The sequence below is a fragment of the Salmo salar genome, chromosome 23 (genome assembly GCF_965601325.2).
Source record: "Salmo salar chromosome 23, fSalSal1, whole genome shotgun sequence".
Lineage (NCBI taxonomy): Eukaryota > Metazoa > Chordata > Actinopteri > Salmoniformes > Salmonidae > Salmo > Salmo salar.
In genome coordinates this window covers 11,727,698-11,748,261 of record NC_138313.1, presented here as the reverse complement: position 1 = coordinate 11,748,261, position 20,564 = coordinate 11,727,698, and the positions used below count along the sequence as shown (strand labels likewise).

The 20,564-nt window shown below is 43.6% G+C and overlaps 2 protein-coding genes across 2 annotated transcripts; both read right to left on the bottom strand.

The window, feature by feature from the left end:
* Positions 1–693: 693 nt before the first annotated feature.
* On the bottom strand, positions 694–6,357 carry LOC106583999 (coiled-coil domain-containing protein 17). Its single transcript, XM_014168729.3, has 4 exons — positions 6,141–6,357; positions 3,192–3,414; positions 2,829–2,939; positions 694–1,209 (listed from the first exon to the last, which is right to left on the bottom strand). Exons 1-4 carry the CDS (start codon positions 6,326–6,328, stop codon positions 1,063–1,065), a joined length of 669 nt encoding a protein of 222 aa, XP_014024204.2. The 5' UTR covers positions 6,329–6,357; the 3' UTR covers positions 694–1,062.
* A 4,713-nt stretch (positions 6,358–11,070) lies between these two features.
* On the bottom strand, positions 11,071–12,478 carry LOC145850487 (uncharacterized). The gene is made up of 2 exons (XM_082968311.1): positions 12,278–12,478; positions 11,071–11,383 (listed from the first exon to the last, which is right to left on the bottom strand). The coding sequence occupies exons 1-2, from the start codon at positions 12,465–12,467 to the stop codon at positions 11,235–11,237; spliced, it is 339 nt and encodes a 112-aa protein (XP_082824437.1). The 5' UTR covers positions 12,468–12,478; the 3' UTR covers positions 11,071–11,234.
* Between the last annotated feature and the right edge of the window lie 8,086 nt (positions 12,479–20,564).

Genomic DNA, 20,564 nt, shown 5'->3' with positions numbered 1-20,564 from the left:
GAACGGTTCCATATTTCACTGAAAGAATAAACGTTTTGTATCACTGTTCAAATAAACCTACTATTAAAATGATAGACTGATCATTTATTTGTAAGTGGGCAAATGTAGAAAATCAGCAGGGGATCAAATACTTTCTTCCCCCACTGTATCAAGTTTTGAGGGAGCGTGCAATTGGCATGCTGACTGCAGGAATGTCCACCAGGAATGTCATTGTATGCTGCAGCATTAAAATTTCCCTTCACTGGAACTAAGGGGCCTTGCCTGAACCATGAAAAATAGCCCCAGACCATTATTCCTTCTCCACCAAACTTTCGTCCGTCAGACTGCCAGATGGTGATTCATCACTCCAGAGACCAATGGCGGCGAGCTTTACACCACTCCAGCCAAAGCTTGGCTTTGTGCATGTTGATCTTAGGCTTGTGTGTGGCTGCTCGGCCATGGAAACCCATTTAATGAAGCTCCCGATGAACAGTTCTTGTGCTGACGTTGCTCCCAGAGGCACTTTGGAACTCAGTAGTGAGTATTAAAACCGAGGACAGATTTTTTTTTTACGCGCTTCAGCACTTGGCGGTCTTGTTCTGTGAGCTTGTGTGGTCTACCACTTCACAGCCTAGACGTTTCCACTTCACAATAACAGCACTTACAATTGACTGGGGCAGAAATTTGACAAACTGACTTGGCAAGGTGGCATCCTACGCCGGTGCCACGTTGAAAGTCATTGAGCTCTTCAGTAAGGCCATTCTAAAGCAAATGTTTTCTATGGAGATTGCATGGCTGTGTGCATGATTTTATACACCTGTCAGCAACGGGTGTGGCTGAAATGGCCAAATCCGCATACTTTTGTGTAGTGTATGTTAACGGTCTTTGTCAAAATACCATCATTGAAAACAATGAAAAAAAAGTCGTGGATTTGTCTTTATTTGCACATTGTAAATGAACAACACATCCAGACAACTTACAACCATCAATGGAAAAGGTCAAATGAAGTAACATGTACACCACTCTCTCTCCTAAATAATCACATTGATTATTTTACTGATTTCCATGCACTAAAATCATCAATCACCTCTGATTGGGTTCCTCCATGGGGGGAGGGTCTTCGTGATCAGTGTAGGGAAGGAGAGAGAGAAAGTGATTGGCTGCGGAGGGCTGTAATGTTGACATGGAAACGGGTCTATTTCTTTGAAGAGTTGCAGGGATATTGGACACCTGTAATGACAGAGTACACAAAATAACCACTATCAATATAATAAACTCTGAAGCTTTCTGAACACACCAGGTCAGGATCTACAGCATTTTTTTTAAGGCATACAGTGCCTTCGGAAAGTATTTAGACCCCTTGACTTGTTCCACATTTTGTTACGTTACAGCCTTATTCTAAAATGTATTACACAAAAAATTATCCTCAGCAATCTACGCACAATACCCCAAAATGACAGCAAAAACAGGTTTTTAGAAATGTTTGCAAATAAAAACCTTATTCACGTAAGTATTTAGACCCTTTGCTACGAGACCTGAAATTGAGATCAGGTGCATTCTGTTTCCATTGATCATCCTTGAGATGTTTCTACATCTTGATTGGAGTCCACCTGTGGTGAATTCAATTTATTGGACATGATTTGGAAAGGCACACACCTGTCTATATAAGGTCACACAGTTGACAGTGCATGACAGAGCAAAAACCAAGCCATGAGGTTGAAGGAATTGTCTGTAGAGCTCCGAGACAGGATTGTGTCGAGGCACCGATCTGGGGAAGGGTACCAACAAATGTCTGCATTGAAGGTCCCCAAGAATACAGTGGCCTCCATCATTCTTAAATGGTTTGGAACCACCAAGACTCTCCCCTCTGTGGAGATGGGAGAACCTTCCAGAAGGACAATCATCTCTGCAGCACTTCACCAATCAGGCCTGTATGGTATAGTGGCCAGATGGAAGCCACTCCTCAGTAAAAGGCACATGACAGCCCGCTTGGCACCTAAAGGACTCTCAGACCATGAGAAACAAGATTCTCTGGTGTGATGAAACCAAGATAGAACTCTTTGGCCTAAATGCTGAGCGTCACTTCTGGAGGATCACTTCTGGAGGAAACCTGGCATCATCCCTACGGTGAAGCGTGGTGGCAGCAGTGACTGGGAGACTAGTCAGGATCGAGGCAAAGATGAACAGAGCAAAGTACAGAGAGTTCCTTGACGAAAACCTGCTCCGGACCTCAGACTGGGGCGACGGTTCACCTTCCAACAGGACAGCGACCCTAAGCACACAGCCAAGACAACGCAGGAGTGGCTACAGGACAAGTCTCTGAATGTCCTTGAGTGGCCCAGCCAAAGCCTGGACTTGAACCCCATCTAACATCTCTGGAGAAACCTGAAAATAGCTGTGCAGCAATGCTCCTCATCCAATCTGACAGAGCTTGAGAGGATCTGCAGAGAAGAATGGGAGAAACTCACCAAATACAGGTGTGCCAAGCTTGTAGCGTGATACCCACGAAGACTCTAGGCTGTAATCGCTGCCAAAGGTGCTTCAACAAAGTACTGAGTAAAGGGTCTGAATACTTATGTAAATGTGATATTTCCGTTTTTTTATTTTTACAAACCTGTTTTCGCTTTGTCATTATGGGGTATTGTGTGTAGATTGAGAGGGGGAAAAAATTATTTTTAGACATTTTAGAATATGGCTGTAACCTAACAAAATGTGTAAAAAGTCAGGGGGTCTGAATACTTTCCGAAGGCACTGTAAGTTACCACACAACTGGCAAACAGAGTCATATTGAAACAGTACAATGATGTGGTCAGAGAAGGGTGATTTTTGGAGAACATTATGAAATGTACCATGGAGGGGTACTTATAGTGGCTGGTGTTGCTTGGGTCAATCTTAGCGAGGGATTGCACGTCCCAGTCCCGAGCATTGACCACCCGTAAACACAGCTCCATGTTGCCCACCTAGAGAACACAGACACACGACTTAGACGTCTGACCCCTTAGTGTGTGTTTCATCATGTGTCATGTCATCTCACGTGGCTTTCACACCTCATGACTTCCTAACACATAACAGTATTTTATTTGTTGGAAAAAATGGTATATGTATGTCATCCTCAACTGATATTGTCATTTTTAAGACATTATGTATAATGGATATGCAATCCAGCTTCATTCTAACCACTAGCAGTCAGCCAGACTGGTGTCTACCCTCACCTGGGGGACTGAGTTGAGCTGGACTGGACTGAGGGATGGTCGGACTGGGAGGGCACGTACTGGCACTCTCCAGTATCCGCTCTGGACCTGGTTGTGCTGGTCGAAGAGCTCCAGCCGTGCCCAGCCCCGGGACACCAGCCTCTGGACCTCCTGACCGTAGGTGTCCAGAGCTCCGGCAGCTTGAAGCTCAACCACCAGAGACAGGGAGGGAGACGGCTGCATCCTGAAGGTAGAGTGTTTCGTCTTTTATTATTATTATATATATATATATACTACCGTTCAAAAGTTTGGGGTCACTTAGAAATGTCCTTGTTTTGAAAGAAAAGCATTTTTTTTTTTCTCCATTTAAAATAACATCAAATTGATCAGAAATACAGTGTAGACATAGTTAATGTTGTAAATGACTATTGTAGCTGGAAACGGATGATTTCTTTATGGAATATCTACATAGGTGTACAGAGGCCCATTATCAGCAACAATCTCTCCTGTGTTCCAATGGCACGTTGTGTTAGCTAATCCAAGTTTATCATTTTAAAATGCTAATTGATCATTAGAAAACCCTTTTGCAATTATGTTAGCACAGCTGAAAACTGTTTTTCTGCTTAAAGAAGAAATAAAACTGGCCTTTACACTAGTTGAGTATCTGAAGCATCAGCATTTGTGGGTTCGATTACAGGCTCAAAATGGGCAGAAACATAGACCTGTCTTCTGAAACTCGTCAGTCTATTCTTGTTCTGAGAAATGAAGGCTATTCCATGTGAGAAATTGCCAAGAAACTGAAGATCTGGTACAACGCTGTGTACTACTCCCTTCACAGAACAGCGCAAGCTGGCCCTAACCAGAATAGAAAGAGTGGGAGGCCCCGGTGCACAACTGAGCAAGAGGACAAGTACATTAGTGTCTAGTTTGAGAAAAAACGACACCTCACATGTTCTCAACTGGCAGCTTCGTTAAATAGTACCCGCAAAACACCAGTCTCAACGTCAACAGTGAGGAGGCGACTCCGGGATGCTGGCCTTCTAGACAGAGTTCCTCTGTCCAGTGTCTGTGTTCTTTTGCCCATCTTAATCTTGTATTTTTATTGGCCAGTCTGAGATGTGGCTTTTTCTTTGCAACTCTGCCTTGAAGGCCAGCATCCCAGAGTTGCCTCTTCACTGTTGATGTTGAGACTGGTGTTTTGCAGGTACTATTTAATGAAGCTGCCAGTTGAGGACTTGAGGCATCTGTTTCTCAAACTAGACATATGAATATGTAGATATTCCATAAAAAATCTGCCGTTTCCAGCTAAAATAGTCATTTACAACATTAACAATGTCTACACTGTTTCTGATCAATTTGATGTTATTTTAATGGACAATTGTTTGTTGTTGTTGCTTTTCTTTCAAAACAAGGACATTTCTAAATGACCCCAAACTTTTGAACGGTAGTGTGTGTACATATAGTGGCAAGAAAAAGTATGTTAACCCTTTGGAATTACCTGGACTTCTGCATAAATTTGGTCATCAAATTTTATCTGATCTTCATCTGAGTCACAACAATAGACAAACACAGTCTGCTTAAACTAATAACACACAAACAATTATAAGTTTTCATGTCTTTATTGAACACACAGTGGAAACATTCATTCAGTAACTGGTTTACCCTCCTTTGGCAGCAATAACCTCAACCAAATGTTTTCTGTAGGTCAGGAGGAGGAATTTTGGACCATTCCTCTTTACAAAACTGTTTCAGTTCAGCAATATTCTTGGGATGTCTGGTGGGAACCGCTCTCTTGAGGTCACTGATGAACATCAAGGCTTTTAGAGATACTTTTGTAACCCTTTCCAGCTTTATGCAAGTCCACAATTCTTAATATTGGGTCTTCGATCTCTAAAGTTCGAGGCGGGCAATGCTTCTTGTGAATAGCAAACTCAAGTTTTGTGAGTGTCTTTTATAGGGCAGGGCAGCTCTAACCAACATCTCCAATCTCGTCTCAATGATTGTACTCCAGGTTAGCTGACTCCTGACTCCAATTAGCTTTTGGAGAAGTCATTAGCCTAAGGGTTCACATACTTTTTCCAACCTACACTGTGAGTGTTTAAATGATGTATTCAATATAGACAAGAAAAATACAATAATTTGTGTGTTATTAGTTTAAGCAGACTGTGTTTGTCCGTTGTTGTGACTTAGATGAAGATCGGATCTAATTTTAGGACCAATTATCTTGCCACTATATATATGTATATATATTTATTTATTTATTTTACCCCTTTTCCTTCCCAATTTCGTGATATCTAATTGGTAGTTAGTCTTCTCCCATCGCTCCAACTCCCGTTCGGACTCAGGAAGGTGAAGGTCGAGAGCCATGCGTATTCTAAAACATGACCCTGCCAAGCCGCACTGCTTCTTGACACACTGCTCACTTAACCCAGAAGCCAGCTGCACCAATGTGTCGGAGGAAACACCATCCAGCTGGTGTCCAAAGTCAGCGTGCATGTGCCTGGCCTGCCACAAGGAGTCACTAGAGCGCGATGGGACATGGCCATCCCGGCAGACCAAACCCTCCCCTAACCCGGACGACGCTGGGCCAATTGTAGACCGCCTCATGGGTCTCCCGGGTTGCGGCTGGCTACAGACCCGGGATCAAACCCGGGTCTGTAGTGACGCCTCTAGCACTGCGATGCACTGCCTTAGATCTCTGCGCCACTCGGGAGGCAGAGTTTTGTCTTAGACAAATGTAAAAGAGTGCATTTTCATTCCACCCCAAGTTGTAGTGAACATGCAACCTTCTGAACACCACACACAACTCAAAGGAAACCTTAGCTAACAGAGCACGAGACAAGTCTGTCACTCAGTGAGCAACAATTGCCTTTTTATCTCAGGGAAGGTGGGCTGTCACCGATAGACTCCAGCCAACATGCTATGGACGAGTTTCACAGGTACTTTTTCTTCTCCGGGTGCATTGCTTACCTGGGCATAGGCTGTTTGACTGCCAGGAGGGCATAGTTCCCAGGGGGCACAGTTTGGCTGTAGGGCTGACCCCCTCCAGGCTGGCACTGTGTAGGGGGCAATGGGGTAGGCCGCCCCACCTCCTGGCCTCCAGAGTAGAGACCAGCCACCGGACGCAGAACCCCCAGCGTGGCATCTACCCCAAGCATCAAGTCATAAAAGACAGCAAAACCAGCCCTGCAAATCAAAAAGGGTTTAGAGTAGTTTAGAGGTACTTCATACCTGCACATCTGAGTTAGTTACATAAATGTGTCTCTAATAATGTATGTGAAGGTAATGTTTAATTTTAATCATATAGAAAACTGAAATAGCCAACATAGATGTGCTAGTCATAATGGACTCACGCAGGGTCATAGGGCGCAGGCCCAAGGGAGTCGAGTACATGCCTTTCCTTGAGCGAGGAATGGGGCCCGGGCTGGGTCTGCAACAAGAACATATGGGGGATATACTATATGGGCCTAATGTCGTCAGAGAAAACCAGATATATAAACAGTAATATTAACATCATAGCTTTACCAGGGCTGGAGGGGAATATATCTGGGCAAGGGGATGCATGGCTGGCGGGGCAGGGAACAGAGGTGGAGGGGGTGGGGGCAGCCTCCTGTCCCTAGGGCCCTCTCTGGCTCGCTCTACTTCCCTGTGAAGGCTCTTGAGCTCAGCCTGAATGCTGGCCATGTAGTGGGTGTGTTCTCTCTGGATCTGATGGAGCTCAGACCCCACTGCAACTGGATCAGAGGAATATAGAATCCCATCGAATTAGAATGATTCTAGAAGCATTGGAATGGATTCTAATTCTACACATCCCATAGTAGTCACTGTGAATGTGGTTACTCCTGACTGCCATTGTTTATCAGCAATGTTGCTTGTCTATGTATATAATTATGTGCATGTTAATCACAGAGATGAGATGGAGATGACAACCCACCGTCTTCCCGACGGTGTTTGTCTCTGGCCAACTGGATTCTGAAGATCTCTTCCTCCAGTCTCTGGTTCTCTTGCTCCACAGCCAGGACCTCTGAGTTCCCAGCCTGCTGAGGAGGCTTCATCCCTGGGCAGAGAGAGTGGGATAGAAGGGGTGGTTAGAGAGGCATCAAAGTTAAGAGGATACAGTACTTTTTTCTTAAAAAAACAAACAGTATACAGTTCTTTGTCTCTTAAAGACAACAGAAAGACAAATAGGTGCAGGCACAGACATAAACATGCACAATAGAAACAAATCATTCAAGGTGGCACCAAAGCACCAAATGTGACATCCTCCATACCCCAATGAAGGACCATGCAGGATTGACACTCACTCTTCCTCCTGCCTTTGTTGTCAGCCCCAGATTGGGCCTGTTGCTCCAGAGTGTGGGCCTCTGCCTGCATGTCATGCATCTGGGCCAGGACAGCCGGATCAGAACCACCTGACTGCATGTAGTCCAGCCTCAGAGCTCTGTCACACCAACAGACACAGTCAAACACAGACATAGATACAGATATGTTGCAGGATAGTAATAACGTACATTGCTACTACTAACACTACAGCAACTACACTGCTCAAAAAAATAAAGGGAACACTTAAACAACACAATGTAACTCCAATTCAATCACACTTCTGTGAAATCAAACTGTCCACTTAGGAAGCAACACTGATTGACAATACATTTCACATGCTGTTGTGCAAATGGAATAGACAACAGGTGGAAATTATAGGCAATTAGCAAGACTCCCCCAATAAAGGAGTGGTTCTGCAGGTGGGGACCACAGACCACTTCTCAGTTCCTATGCTTCCTGGCTGATGTTTTGGTCACTTTTGAATGCTGGCGGTGCTTTCACTCTAGTGGTAGCATGAGACGGAGTGTACAACCCACACAAGTGGCTCAGGTAGTGCAGCTCATCCAGGATGGCACATCAATGCGAGCTGTGGCAAGAAGGTTTGCTGTGTCTGTCAGCGTAGTGTCCAGAGCATGGAGGCGCTACCAGGAGACAGGCCAGTACATCAGGAGACATGGAGGAGGGCGTAGGAGGGCAACAACCCAGCAGCAGGACCACTACCTCCGCCTTTGTGCAAGGAGGAGCAGGAGAAGCACTGCCAGAGCCCTGCAAAATGACCTCCAGCAGGCCACAAATGTGTATGTGTCTGCTCAAACGGTCAGAAACAGACTTCATGAGGGTGGTATGAGGGCCCGACATCCACAGGTGGGGGTTGTGCTTACAGCCCAACACCGTGCAGGACGTTTGGCATTTGCCAGAGAACACCAAGATTGGCAAATTCGCCACTGGCGCCCTGTGCTCTTCACAGATGAAAGCAGGTTCACACTGAGCACGTGACAGACGTGACAGTCTGGAGACGCCGTGGAGAACCTTCTGCTGCCTGCAACATCCTCCAGCATGACCGGTTTGGCGGTGGGTCAGTCATGGTGTGGGGTGGCATTTCTTTGGGGGGCCGCACAGCCCTCCATGTGCTCGCCAGAGGTAGCCTGACTGCCATTAGGTACAGAGATGAGATCCTTAGACCCCTTGTGAGACCATATGCTGGTGCGGTTGGCCCTGGGTTCCTCCTAATGCAAGACAATGCTAGACCTGATGTGGCTGGAGTGTGTCAGCAGTTCCTGCAAGAGGAAGGCATTGATGCTATGGACTGGCAAGCCCATTCCCCAGACCTGAATCCAATTGAGCACATCTGGGACATCATGTCTCGCTCCATCCACCAACGCCACGTTGCACCACAGACTGTCCAGGAGTTGGCGGATGCTTTAGTCAAGGTCTGGGAGGAGATCCCTCAGGAGACCATCCGCCACCTCATCAGGAGCATGCCCAGGCGTTGTAGGGAGGTCATATAGGCACGTGGAGGCCACACACACTACTGAGCCTCATTTTTACTTGTTTTAAGGACATTACATTGAAGTTGGATCAGCCTGTAGTGTGGTTTTCCACTTTAATTTTGAGTGTGACTCCAAATCCAGACCTCCATGGGTTGATAAATTGGATTTCCATTGATTATTTTTGTGTGATTTTGTTGTCAGCACATTCAACTATGTAAAGAAAAAAGTATTTAATACAATTATTTCTTTCATTCAGATCTAGGATGTGTTGTTTAAGTGTTCCCTTTATTTTTTTGAGCAGTATATTTAACCAGGTAAGTCATTGAGAGCACATTTTCTTTTTGAATAATGACCTGACAGCTACTTACTTGCTCTATGATTACAGCTTCTAATATCACCAACAATGGTGCTAATAATAATGTGTACTTTTTGTTCTATGAGGTGTAGCTACACTAAGACATACAAATATGACTTACCTTATTTGGGTGGAGAGGGGTCCATCCACAGAGGATATTAGGTCAAAGTTGACATTATGTCCCTTCCTGTGGTCAGGGTTGGGTGAGTCAAACGTGACCTCTTTGACCCTATGAAAAGCACAGAAGAACATCTTTGTTTGTATGTTACTTTTTTTTCTTCTAGTTTATAACCATGTCTATTTATAACTTGTTATAACTCATCACTTACAGTTGAAGTCGGAAGTTTACATACCCGTTTTTCAGCCACTCCACAAATTTCTTGTTAATAAACTCATTTTGGCAAGTCGGTAAGGACATCTACTTTGTGCATGACACAAGTACTTTTTCCAACTATTATTTACAGACAGATTATTTCACTTATAATTCACTGTATCACAATTCCAGTGGGTCAGAAGTTTACTGTGCCTTTAAACAGCTTGGAAAGTTCCAGAAAATGATGTCATGGCTTTAGAATCTTCTGATAGAGTACCTGTGGATGTATTTCAAGGCCTACCTTCAAACTCAGTGCCCTTTGCTTGACATCATGGGAAAATGAAAAGAAATCAGCCAAGAAAAAAAATTGTAGACCTCCACAAGTCTGGTTCATCCTTGGGAGCAATTACCAAACGCCTGAAGGTAGCACGTTCATCTGTACAAACAATAGTACGCAAGTATAAACACCATGGGACCACGCAGCCGTCATACCACTCAGGAAGGAAACACGTTCTGTCTCCTAGAGATGAACGTACTTTGGTGCGAAAAGTACAAATCAATCCCAGAACAACAGCAAAGGACCTTGTGAAGATGCTGAAGGAAACAGGTACGAAAGTATCTATATCCACAGTAAAACGAGTTCTATATCGACATAACATGAAAGGCCGCTCAGCAAGGAAGAAGCCACTGCTCCAAAGCCACCATAAAAAAGCCAGACTACGGTTTGCAACTGCACATGGGGACAAAGATCGTACTTTTTGGAGAAATGTCCTGTGGTCTGATGAAACAAAAATAGAACTGTTTGGCCATAATGACCATCATTATGTTTGGAGGAAAAAGGGGAAAGCTTGCAAGCTGAAGAACACCATCCCAACCGTGAAGCACAGGGGTGGCAGCATCATGTTGTGGGGGTGCTTTACTGCAGGAGGGACTGGTGCACTTCACAAACTAGATGGCATCATGAGCATGGAAAATTATGAGCATTTATTGAAGCAACATCTCAAGACATCAGTCAGGAAGTTAAAGCTTGGTCGCAAATGGGTCTTCCAAATGGACAATGACCCCAAGGATACTTCCAAAGTTATGGCAAAACGACTTAAGGACAACAAAGTCAAGGTATTGGAGTGGCCATCATAAAGCCCTGACCTCAATCCTATAGAAAATTTGTGGGCAGAACTGAAAAAGCGTGTGCGAGCAAGGAGGCCAAAAATTCACCCAATTTATTGTGGGAAGATTGTGGAAGGCTACCCAAAACGTTTGACCCAAGTTAAAGAATTTAAAGGCAATGCTACCAAATACTAATTGAGTGTATGTAAACTTCTGACCCACTGGGAATGTGATGAAAGAAATAAAAGCTGAAATAAATCATTCTCTCTACTATTATTCTGACATTTCAAATTCTTAAAATAAAGTGGTGATCCTAACTGACCTAAGACAAGTCATTTTTACTAGGATTAAAAGACAGGAATTGTGAAAAACGGAGTTAAAATGTATTTGGCTAAAGTGTATGTAAACTTCTGACTTCAACTGTACAGTATGTACTGTGAGTGTGTGAGATGGTCATTTGCTGCCGTCTAGTGGACTCACCCAGGCTGCAGGGTAGTGATGTGGTCTTTGAGCTGCTGTAGAGCCTCTTCGTTTCTCTCCTCCCGATCCCTCAGCTCCAGCAGCAAAGTCTCCAGGTGGGCCGTGCTGCCCTGCCCTGCCAGGGCCCCAAGCTGCCATGCAATGTCTGACATACACATACTAAATGTAATCCATTACAGTTACTAGTTACCTGTCCAGATTTCTAATCAGTAACTTAATTTTGGGATTACCCAAACTCAGTTACTTAATCTGAAAACTTTGTTACTTTTGGATTACTTTCCCCTTAAGAAAAACACAAAAATTAACCATCAAGCACGTTTGGTGTGTCATGATAGTGGTCTCTGACTTGTGGTCAGACTCTCTCAGGTGGAATGAATTTAACTTGATTGTCATTGAGAAAACAGAAAAGTATCATCATGTATTTTTTTGTTGTTGCAAATATCCTTTCTGAATAAAAAAGTGATACAAGAATTAATCTCTTTTTTATTTTATTTTTTTACCCCTTTTGTCTCCCCAATTTCGATCTTGTCTCATCACTGCAACTCCCCAACGGGCTCGAGAGGCAAAGGTCGTGTCATGCGACCTCCGAAACATGACCGGCCAAACTGTGCTTTTTAACACCCACCCGCTTAACCCAGAAGCCAGCTGCACCAATGTGTGGAACACCGTTCACCTGACGACCGAGGTCAGCCTGCAGGCGCTTGGCCCAGCACAAGGAGTCACTAGACCGTGATAAGCCAAGTAAAGCCCCCCGGCCAAACCCTCCCTTAACCCAGACAATTGTGCGCCGCCCTATGAGACTCCCAATCACAGCCAGTTGGATCATACCTAGGTCTGTAGGGACGCCTCTAGCACTGCGATGCAGTGCCTTAGACTGGCTACACCACTCGGGAGGCAGTAATCTAGTTTTTTTATTGTATCTGTAATCAGATTACATGTAACTGATTACATTAGCCAATTGAACCTTTCTACATGAAAAACTGTAAGAGATTCATTCCTCCATATCGCTTTGTGTTGGAGGATCTCTATGGCCCCTTACCCTCTCTCTGTTGCTCCAGGAGGTGGTTGTGGGTTTGTATCTCTGCCAGCTGCTGTTCGTGCTGCTCTGCCATCTCTCTCATCCTCTCCCTGTGGGCACACTTTCTCCCCAACACCTGGACCTGGTCCTCCAGACCCTCGGTCTCAGTGGGCCATTTCGGCAGGTTGGGCATACTCCCCTCAATCGACATCCTCAGCTTGTGAAACTATAATTTCAAGCAGGACATTTGTCTGAGTCTGTTAATTTATATTATGTCATATTAAAGGGACTACAAAGGTGGCAATAGGTTATATTGCATGTCTAGATGGTTCAGATTAAGTGTTGGTAGGCACCTCATTAGTAAGGTTCCTCAAGGCTAGGCTCTCTGACACACTGCCCCGTAGGTTATCTTCTTTCCCAGCTCTCCGTTCTGTGTCATTGGTCCTCCCCTGCATATTCTGCAGGTGCATACCCCGCTGCTCTCTCAGCTACCAGGAACAATCAATGTTAGACAGACGCACTACAAGAGCCACTATAACAGCTAACACACTTACCCTTATAAGATCAGGGGTGCGTGCCGGCTTTGGATAGAGTCCCTTTCGCTCAGGCTGCTCTTGTCTCAGCACCATAGGGTCTCCAATGCTGCTCCCGATACAGAATAATGCTTTATGTTTCTCCAGAAGTCCAAGGGTGCGGAATGCCATACTACACTCCCGACAACGGAACTCTCCCAATGGCTCCATCACTGCGTCCGTTTTAGTCAAGTTCGCAGGGTAACAACAAAAGGCAAACACCACATGTCCCAAGAGTGAAAAATTAAATGTACTCCTAAATGAGCTAAACGATAATCATTAGACTATTTACCGCCCCCAAGTAAACATAGGTATGCGGTTACTTTTCTCATGTGTGTGACAGGACTGGATATGCTTCTGGTGATTTCCCTGTTTGTTGGTTACTGTCACCATGTCGACGACTGTGTTGTGGAGGACGGAGGGCCACAACATGGAATTCTCAAATCGACTCTATAATCTTTGACTACGCAAATTGCTTTTACAGGTGTCACTGGATAAGTCTAGTACTAAACATATCACTTCTGTATGATTGATTATTTTATACAGAGAAGCAGACAACTGTTTGGCAATCTGATGCAAAATATTTATTGCGATTTTCTTTTTCCAAGATGCAGTAGTTTCTTTCTCGTACAGTACATGACGCCAAATCTGTAAATAACGTTATCAAAATAATCTGAAATCTTTCAAAACTCACATTTTATATTTTTTACAATCCACCTTGAATAAAGGCTGCAAGAACAATATGTAAACAAAATAAATTAACGTTTTACACAACGGTACTAAATTCGAACAAAAAACAAAGAGCATTACGTTTGTGGTCTGAACATTATACCAGCCAGGAAAAGTGTTTCAATTTCAAAATCTTGTACTGTAAATGCATACATTTTACAACAGCAGTACCTCATTTAAGAAAGCAAACAAGTTGTATCTTAATACAAGCAGTAAGAGGATTTGGGGGACTAAGTTTACAGTATAGCAACCAAAGAACTTTAATTTTGCATGTCTGAAAATTAAAAAGACAACAGCTACGATGAGAACCAACATTAAGTGTGACTTAACCATGGAACTGACATTACTTCTGAACTTTGTTTTATTGTTTATGCCCTAACTGGCTACATTCAAATCAGTATGGTATTAAAATAAAATGCTGGTCCATTACTGCAAATTACAGTTTTTCTACCGCTTACGAGAAATATAATGATAAGCAAATGCATGCCTTACACTGTTCAAATAAGACAGAGGCATTAACATTTGTCGACTTTAAAAATTAACCAAAACAAACCTAAATCCTTATAGAAGGGTTATTTAGGGGACTGGAAGCAAAATCAATATCAACTGCTCACAATGATAGTTTCCTCAACACAAATGCTACAAATTGTTTCAGCAAGAGCAGGTGTCAAAGCCACTTTTCGAAATAAACTATTGATTGATGAAGTAATTTGACAGTAAAATCGTCGTTGTTGATTTGCCAAAACAAAATAACAATTCTGATGTGTTTTGTGTTCAATTGACATTTTAGCTCCTGGGAAAAGACAAAAACGTATCGAAAGAAAGAAAAGAAAAAGCAGAAAGAAAGAAAAGCCCTCAGGAAGGTGTCACCTCTGAACCCTCTGTCACACCAGTGTCTGTATGACCAGTCTCTTGTGAATGAGCAAGAAGAGTGCAGTTGAGCAAGGCACCGTGACGTGAGGAGGGGTGTAAAGCCACGTTAGGTGTCTGCGTCGTCATCTGATGTCTGGCTGCTACTGGTGCTCTCGGTCTCTGTGACCTCTTCTAATTCAGGCTCTAAAGGGTTTCTCAAGGACAACAGCAGGGGCAGGCCCTTGAGAAGAGGCTTTAGGTGAACACCGTTCTGGCTAAACCTGTTCCTCTTCAACTAGAAAACACAGACAGTTTTGCACAGGGTGAATGTTGATTGCATTAGTTTTGGAACAGGGCTGCCTCCTGGGCGCAGTGATGTAAAGTACTTAAGTAAAAATACTTTGAAGTACTACTTAAGTAGTTTTTTTGTGTATCTGTAATTTGTATTTGACAACTTTTTACTCCATACATTTTCCCTGACACCAAAAAAACTGGTTACATTTCAAATGCTTAGCAGGACAGGAAAATGGTCAAATTCACACACTTATCAAGAGAAAATCCCTGGTCATCCATTCTGCCACTGATCTGGCCTGGCTATCCGTAAATTAAAAACAAGAAAATTGTGGCGTCTGGTTTGCTTAATATAAGGAATGTCAAATCAAAATCAAATTTTATTAGTCACATGCGCCGAATACAACAGGTGTAGACTTTACAGTGAAATGCTTACTTACGAGCCCCTAACCAACGGGGTTTAAAAAAAATATGAGTGAGAATAAGAAATAAAAGTAACAAGTAATTCAAGAGCAGCAGTAAAATAGCAATAGCGAGACTATGCACAGGTGGTTACCGGTACAGAGTCAATGATGCGGGTGCACTGGTTAGTTGAGGTAATATGTACATGTAGGTAGAGTTATTAAAGTGACTGTGACTATGCATAGATAACAGAGAGTTGCAGCGGTGCAAAAGAGGAGGGGGGGCAATGCAAATAGTCTGGGTAGCCATTTGATTAGATGTTCAGGAGTCTTATGGCTTGGTGGTAGAAGCTGTTAAGAAGCCTCTTGGACCTAGACTTGGCCCTCCGGTACCGCTTGCCGTGTGGTAACAGAGAGAACAGTCTATGACTGGGGTGGCTAGGGTCTTTGACAATTTTTAGGGCCTTTTTCTGACACCGCCTGGTGTAGAGGTCCTGGATGGCAGGAAGCTTGACCCCAGTGAAGTACTGGGCAGTACGCACTACCCTCTGTAGTGTCTTGTGGTCGGCGGCCGAGCAGTTGCCATACCAGGCAGTGATGCAACCAGTCAGGGTGCTCTCGATGGTGCAGCTGTAGAACCTTTTGAGGATCTGAGGAACCAAGCCAAATCTTTTCAGTCTCCTGAGGGGGAATAGATTTTGTCGTGCCCTCTTCACGACTGTCTTGGTATGCTTGGACCATATTAGTTTGTGGACACCAAGGAACTTGAAGCTCTCAATCTGCTCCACTGCAGCTGTGTCGATGGGAATGGGGGCGTGCTCGGTCCTCTTTTTCCTGAAGTCCACAATCATCTCCTTGGTCTTGATCACGTTGGGGGAGAGGTTGTTGTCTTGGCACCACACAGCCAGGTCTCTGACCTCCTCCCTATAGGCTGTCTTGTCATTGTCGGTGATCAGGCCTACCACTGTTGTGTCATTGGCACACTTGATGGTGTTCGAGTCATGCTTTTTTTGTACCATCTTCTTTGAAATGCAAGAGAAAGGCCATAATGTATTATTCCAGCCCAGGTCCATTTTAGATTTTGGCCACTAGATTGAAGTAGTGTATGTGCAAAGTCTTAGACTGATCCAATGAACCATTGCATTTCTGTTCAAAATGTTGTGTCAAGACTGCCCAAATGTGCCTAATTTGTTTATTAATAACTTTTCATGTTCAAAACTGCACTCGCCTCAAACAATAGCATGGTATTCTTTCACTGTAGTAGTTACTGTAAATTGGACAGTGCAGTTAGATTAACAAGAATTTAAGCTTTCTGTCAATATCATATGTCCTGGGAAATTTTCTTGTTACTTACAACCTCATGCTAATCGCATTAGCCTATGTTAGCTCAACCGTCCCGCAGGGGACCCACCAATCCTGAAGAAGTTGCACATGGAGTAGTGAGTAGGATTCTGTGTTGTTTTCACATGCAAAAGTGATTGCTTTTGATAAACACTTAATCTGCCTTCCCAATGAAAACTAGTTTGGAAATTCAAAACCATTTTATGGAAAAGAGATATGTTTCTGGATGATGCACCATGCTGCCTTGTTGACAACATGACTGAGTGGCACAGATTACTGTTTGATTTAAGAATGGCGACCCTCCCTCACTGCTTTTACATGTTCATGTCACGGGCCATAGACCCCCGTGGATTAGCATAACCAAATCCACCCATTCATTGACAGTGGCTTGCGAAAGTATTTACCTCCCCCCCTTGGCATTTTTCCTATTTTGTTGCCTTACAAACTGTAATTAAAATGTCATTTTTGGGGGTTTGTATCATTTGATTTACACAACATGCCTACCACTTTGAAGATGCAAAAGAATTTTTATTGTGAAACAAACAACATAAGACAAAAAAAAATTTAAAACTTGAGTGTGCATAACTATTCACCACCGAAAGTCAATACTTTGTAGAGCCACCTTTTGCAACAATTACAGCTGCAAGTCTCTTGGAGTATGTCTCTATAAGCATGGCACATCTAGCTACTGGGATTTTTGCCCATTCTTTAAGGCAAAACTGCTCCAGCTCCTTCAAGTTGGATAGGTTCCGCTGGTGTACAGCAATCTTTAAGTCATACCATAGATTCTCAATTGGATTGAGGTCTGGGCTTTGACTAGGCCATTCCAAGACATTTAAATGTTTCCCTTTAAACCACTCGAGTGTTGCATTAGCAGTATGCTTAGGGTCATTGTCCTGCTGGAAGGTGAACCTCCATCCCAGTCTCAAATCTCTGGAAGACTGAAACAGGTTTCCCACAAGAATTTCCCTGTATTTAGCTCCATCCATCATTCCTTAAATTCTGACCAGTTTCCTAGTCCCTGCCGATGGAAAAACATCCCCACAGCATGATGCTGGATGGTGTTCTCAGGGTGATGTGAGGTGTTGGGTTTGCGCCAGACATAGTGTTTTCCTTGATGGCCAAAAAGCTCAATTTTAGTCTCATCTGACCAGAGTACCTTCTTCCACATGTTTGGAGCGTCTCCCACATGCCTTTTGGCAAACACCAAACGTGTTTGCTTATATTTTTCTTTAAGCAATGGCTTTTTTCTGGCCACTCTTACATAAAGCCCAGCTCTGTGTATTTTTATTTATTTTAGTTACTTTAGTTTATTTAGTAAATCATTTATTATTATTTTTTCTTAAAACTGCATTGTTGGTTAAGGGTTCATAAGTAAACATTTCATGGTATGGTCTGCACCTGTTTTATTTGGTGCATGTGACAAATACATTTTCAGTTTATTTGATTCATATAAGGAATTTTATATGATTTATACTTTTACTTTTACCTTGGATAATTAAGTATATTTTAGAAATTACATTTACTTTTGATACTTAACTTCTATGGGCTAGGTGGGACGTTAGCGTCCCACTCTATTCAACAGCCAGTGGGATTGCGTGGTGCGAAATACAAATACCTCAAAAATGCAATAATTTCAATATTTCAAACATACAACTATTTTACACCATTTGAAAGATAAGACTCTCGTTAATCTAACCTCATTGTCCGATTTCAAAAAGGCTTTACAGCGAAAGAAAAACATTAGATTATGTTAGGAGAGTACATAGACACAAATAATCACACAGCCATTTTTCAAGCAAGCATATATGTCACAAAAACCCAAAACACAGCTAAATGCAGCACTAACCTTTGATGATCTTCATCAGATGACACTCCTAGGACATTATGTTATACAATACATGCATGTTTTGTTCAATCAAGTTCATATTTATATCAAAAAACAGCTTTTTACTTTGGCGTGTGATGTTCAGAAATTGTATTCCCAAAACTTCCGGTGAATTTACTAAATTACTCATGATAAACGTTGACAAAATACATAACAATTATTTTAAGAATTATAGATACAGAACTCCTTTATGCAATCGCTATGTCAGATTTTAAAATAGCTTTTCGGCGAAAGCACATTTTGCAATATTCTGAGTACATAGCTCAGCCATCACGGCTAGCTAATTTGACACCCGCCAAGTTCGGGGCAACCTAAACTCAGAATTACAATTAGAAAAATTGGATTACCTTTGCTGTTCTTCGTCAGAATGCACTCCCAGGACTGCTACTTCCACCACAAATGTTGTTTTTGTTCCAAATAATCCATAGTTATGTGCAAATACCCCCGTTTTGTTCGTGCGTTCAGGTCGCTATCCAAAGGGTAACGTGCAAGCGCATTTCGAGACAAACATTTTCAATATGTTCCTTTACCGTACTTAGAAGCATGTCAAACGCTGTTTAAAATCATTTTTTATGGTATTTTTCTCGTAAAATAGCGATAATATTCCAACCAGAGAATGCTGTATTCATTCAAAAAGGAAGAGAAAAAATGGCGAGGTCTCGTGAATGCACATCTCCAATCTCTTAGCCACCAGGCAGTCCACTGACAAACTGTGCTCCTGTACTCTGTCCGGAGACAGGAGACACGTCAATCCACTTTCTGAACGCTTTAGAGAGCCAAAGGAAGCCTTAGAAAGTGCTACATAACCCCACGGGCACTGTAGTTTCGATAGAGAAGCAAAGGGAGAACTACAAAATCGCAGACAGGCCACTTCCTGCTTGGAATTTTCTCAGGTTTTTGCCTGCCATATGAGTTCTGTTATACTCACAGACACCATTCAAACAGTTTTAGAAACTTCAGAGTGTTTTCTATCCAAATCTACTAACAATATGCATATTCTCATTTCTGGGAAAGAGTAGTAACCAGTTTGTTGTTATTTTCTCCCCTGTCCAGACGCTGTCCTGTCCTATGTCCGTTGCTCATTAAATGTTCTCCCTGTACCTGCTTCTCGTCTACCAGCATCGATCCTTACAGAATGCTGACACCACTAAATACGTTTTTATTTTGGTTGGTGACGTCGGTTCAAGGTGCCGTTGCCGAGGGAACCGGGGGTGCCCCAGCTAGCTCGTTGGGCTTCCACGCCTTAGCTGGCTCTACATTTACATTACATTTAAGTCATTTAGCAGACGCTCTTATCCAGAGCGACTTACAAAATGGTGCATTCACCTTATGATATCCAGTGGAACAACCACTTTACAATAGTGCATCTAAATCTTTTAAGGGGGGGGGGGGGGGGTTAGAAGGATTACTTTATCCTATCCTAGTTTCAGGTGTCTCAGGAAGGTGGTGATTGACTCCGCTGTCCTGGCGTCGTGAGGGAGCTTGTTCCACCATTGGGGTGCCAGACCCTCTAGAGGTCTTCTTGCCTCAGTGGGCTCGGCAGGCACCCACCCCACCTCATGCTTCAGCTGGCCTATCAGGCTCTCACGCCTCAGCCGGTTTGTTGGGTTCTCACGCCTCAGCGGGATTGTCAGGCTTTCACGCGTCAGCCGAATTGTCAGGTCCCCATGCCTGAGCCATCTTGCCAGGCTCCCACGCCTCTGCCGGTTCGATGAGCTTCTACGCCCCAGCCGGCTTGTCCAGCGCCCATGCCTCGGCCGGGCCCGTCAGGCTCGCTCAGTTGGGACGCCGGGTGGTGCCCCTAGGGGGGGGAGGGGTACTGTCCCGCCTGCTCCCGCTCTCCCTCTCTGGCACTCGAGGGCGCCAGGCTGTCCTTCATTATGCACACCTGTCACCATCATTACGCACAGCAGCGTTCATTGGACTCACCTGGACTCCTTCCCTTTGTTGATTGCCCGTCTATAACTGTCTGCTTCCCCATTTGTTCCCGTTTGTTCTTAGCATTGATGTCGTTATTTTTTTCCCCTGTCCAGACGCTGTCGTGTCCTGTTCCATGTCCGTTGCTCATTAAATATTCTCCCCATACCTGCTTCTCATCTACCAGCGTCAAGCCTTACATGTGTAGCCTACCTGGAGTTGGCAAACAGATTTAATAAATAGCCTATAACTCACTTTGTTGTTGTAGCATTGTGTTATTATGCAATTATTAATGGCCATGTTTAGTTAATTCAATT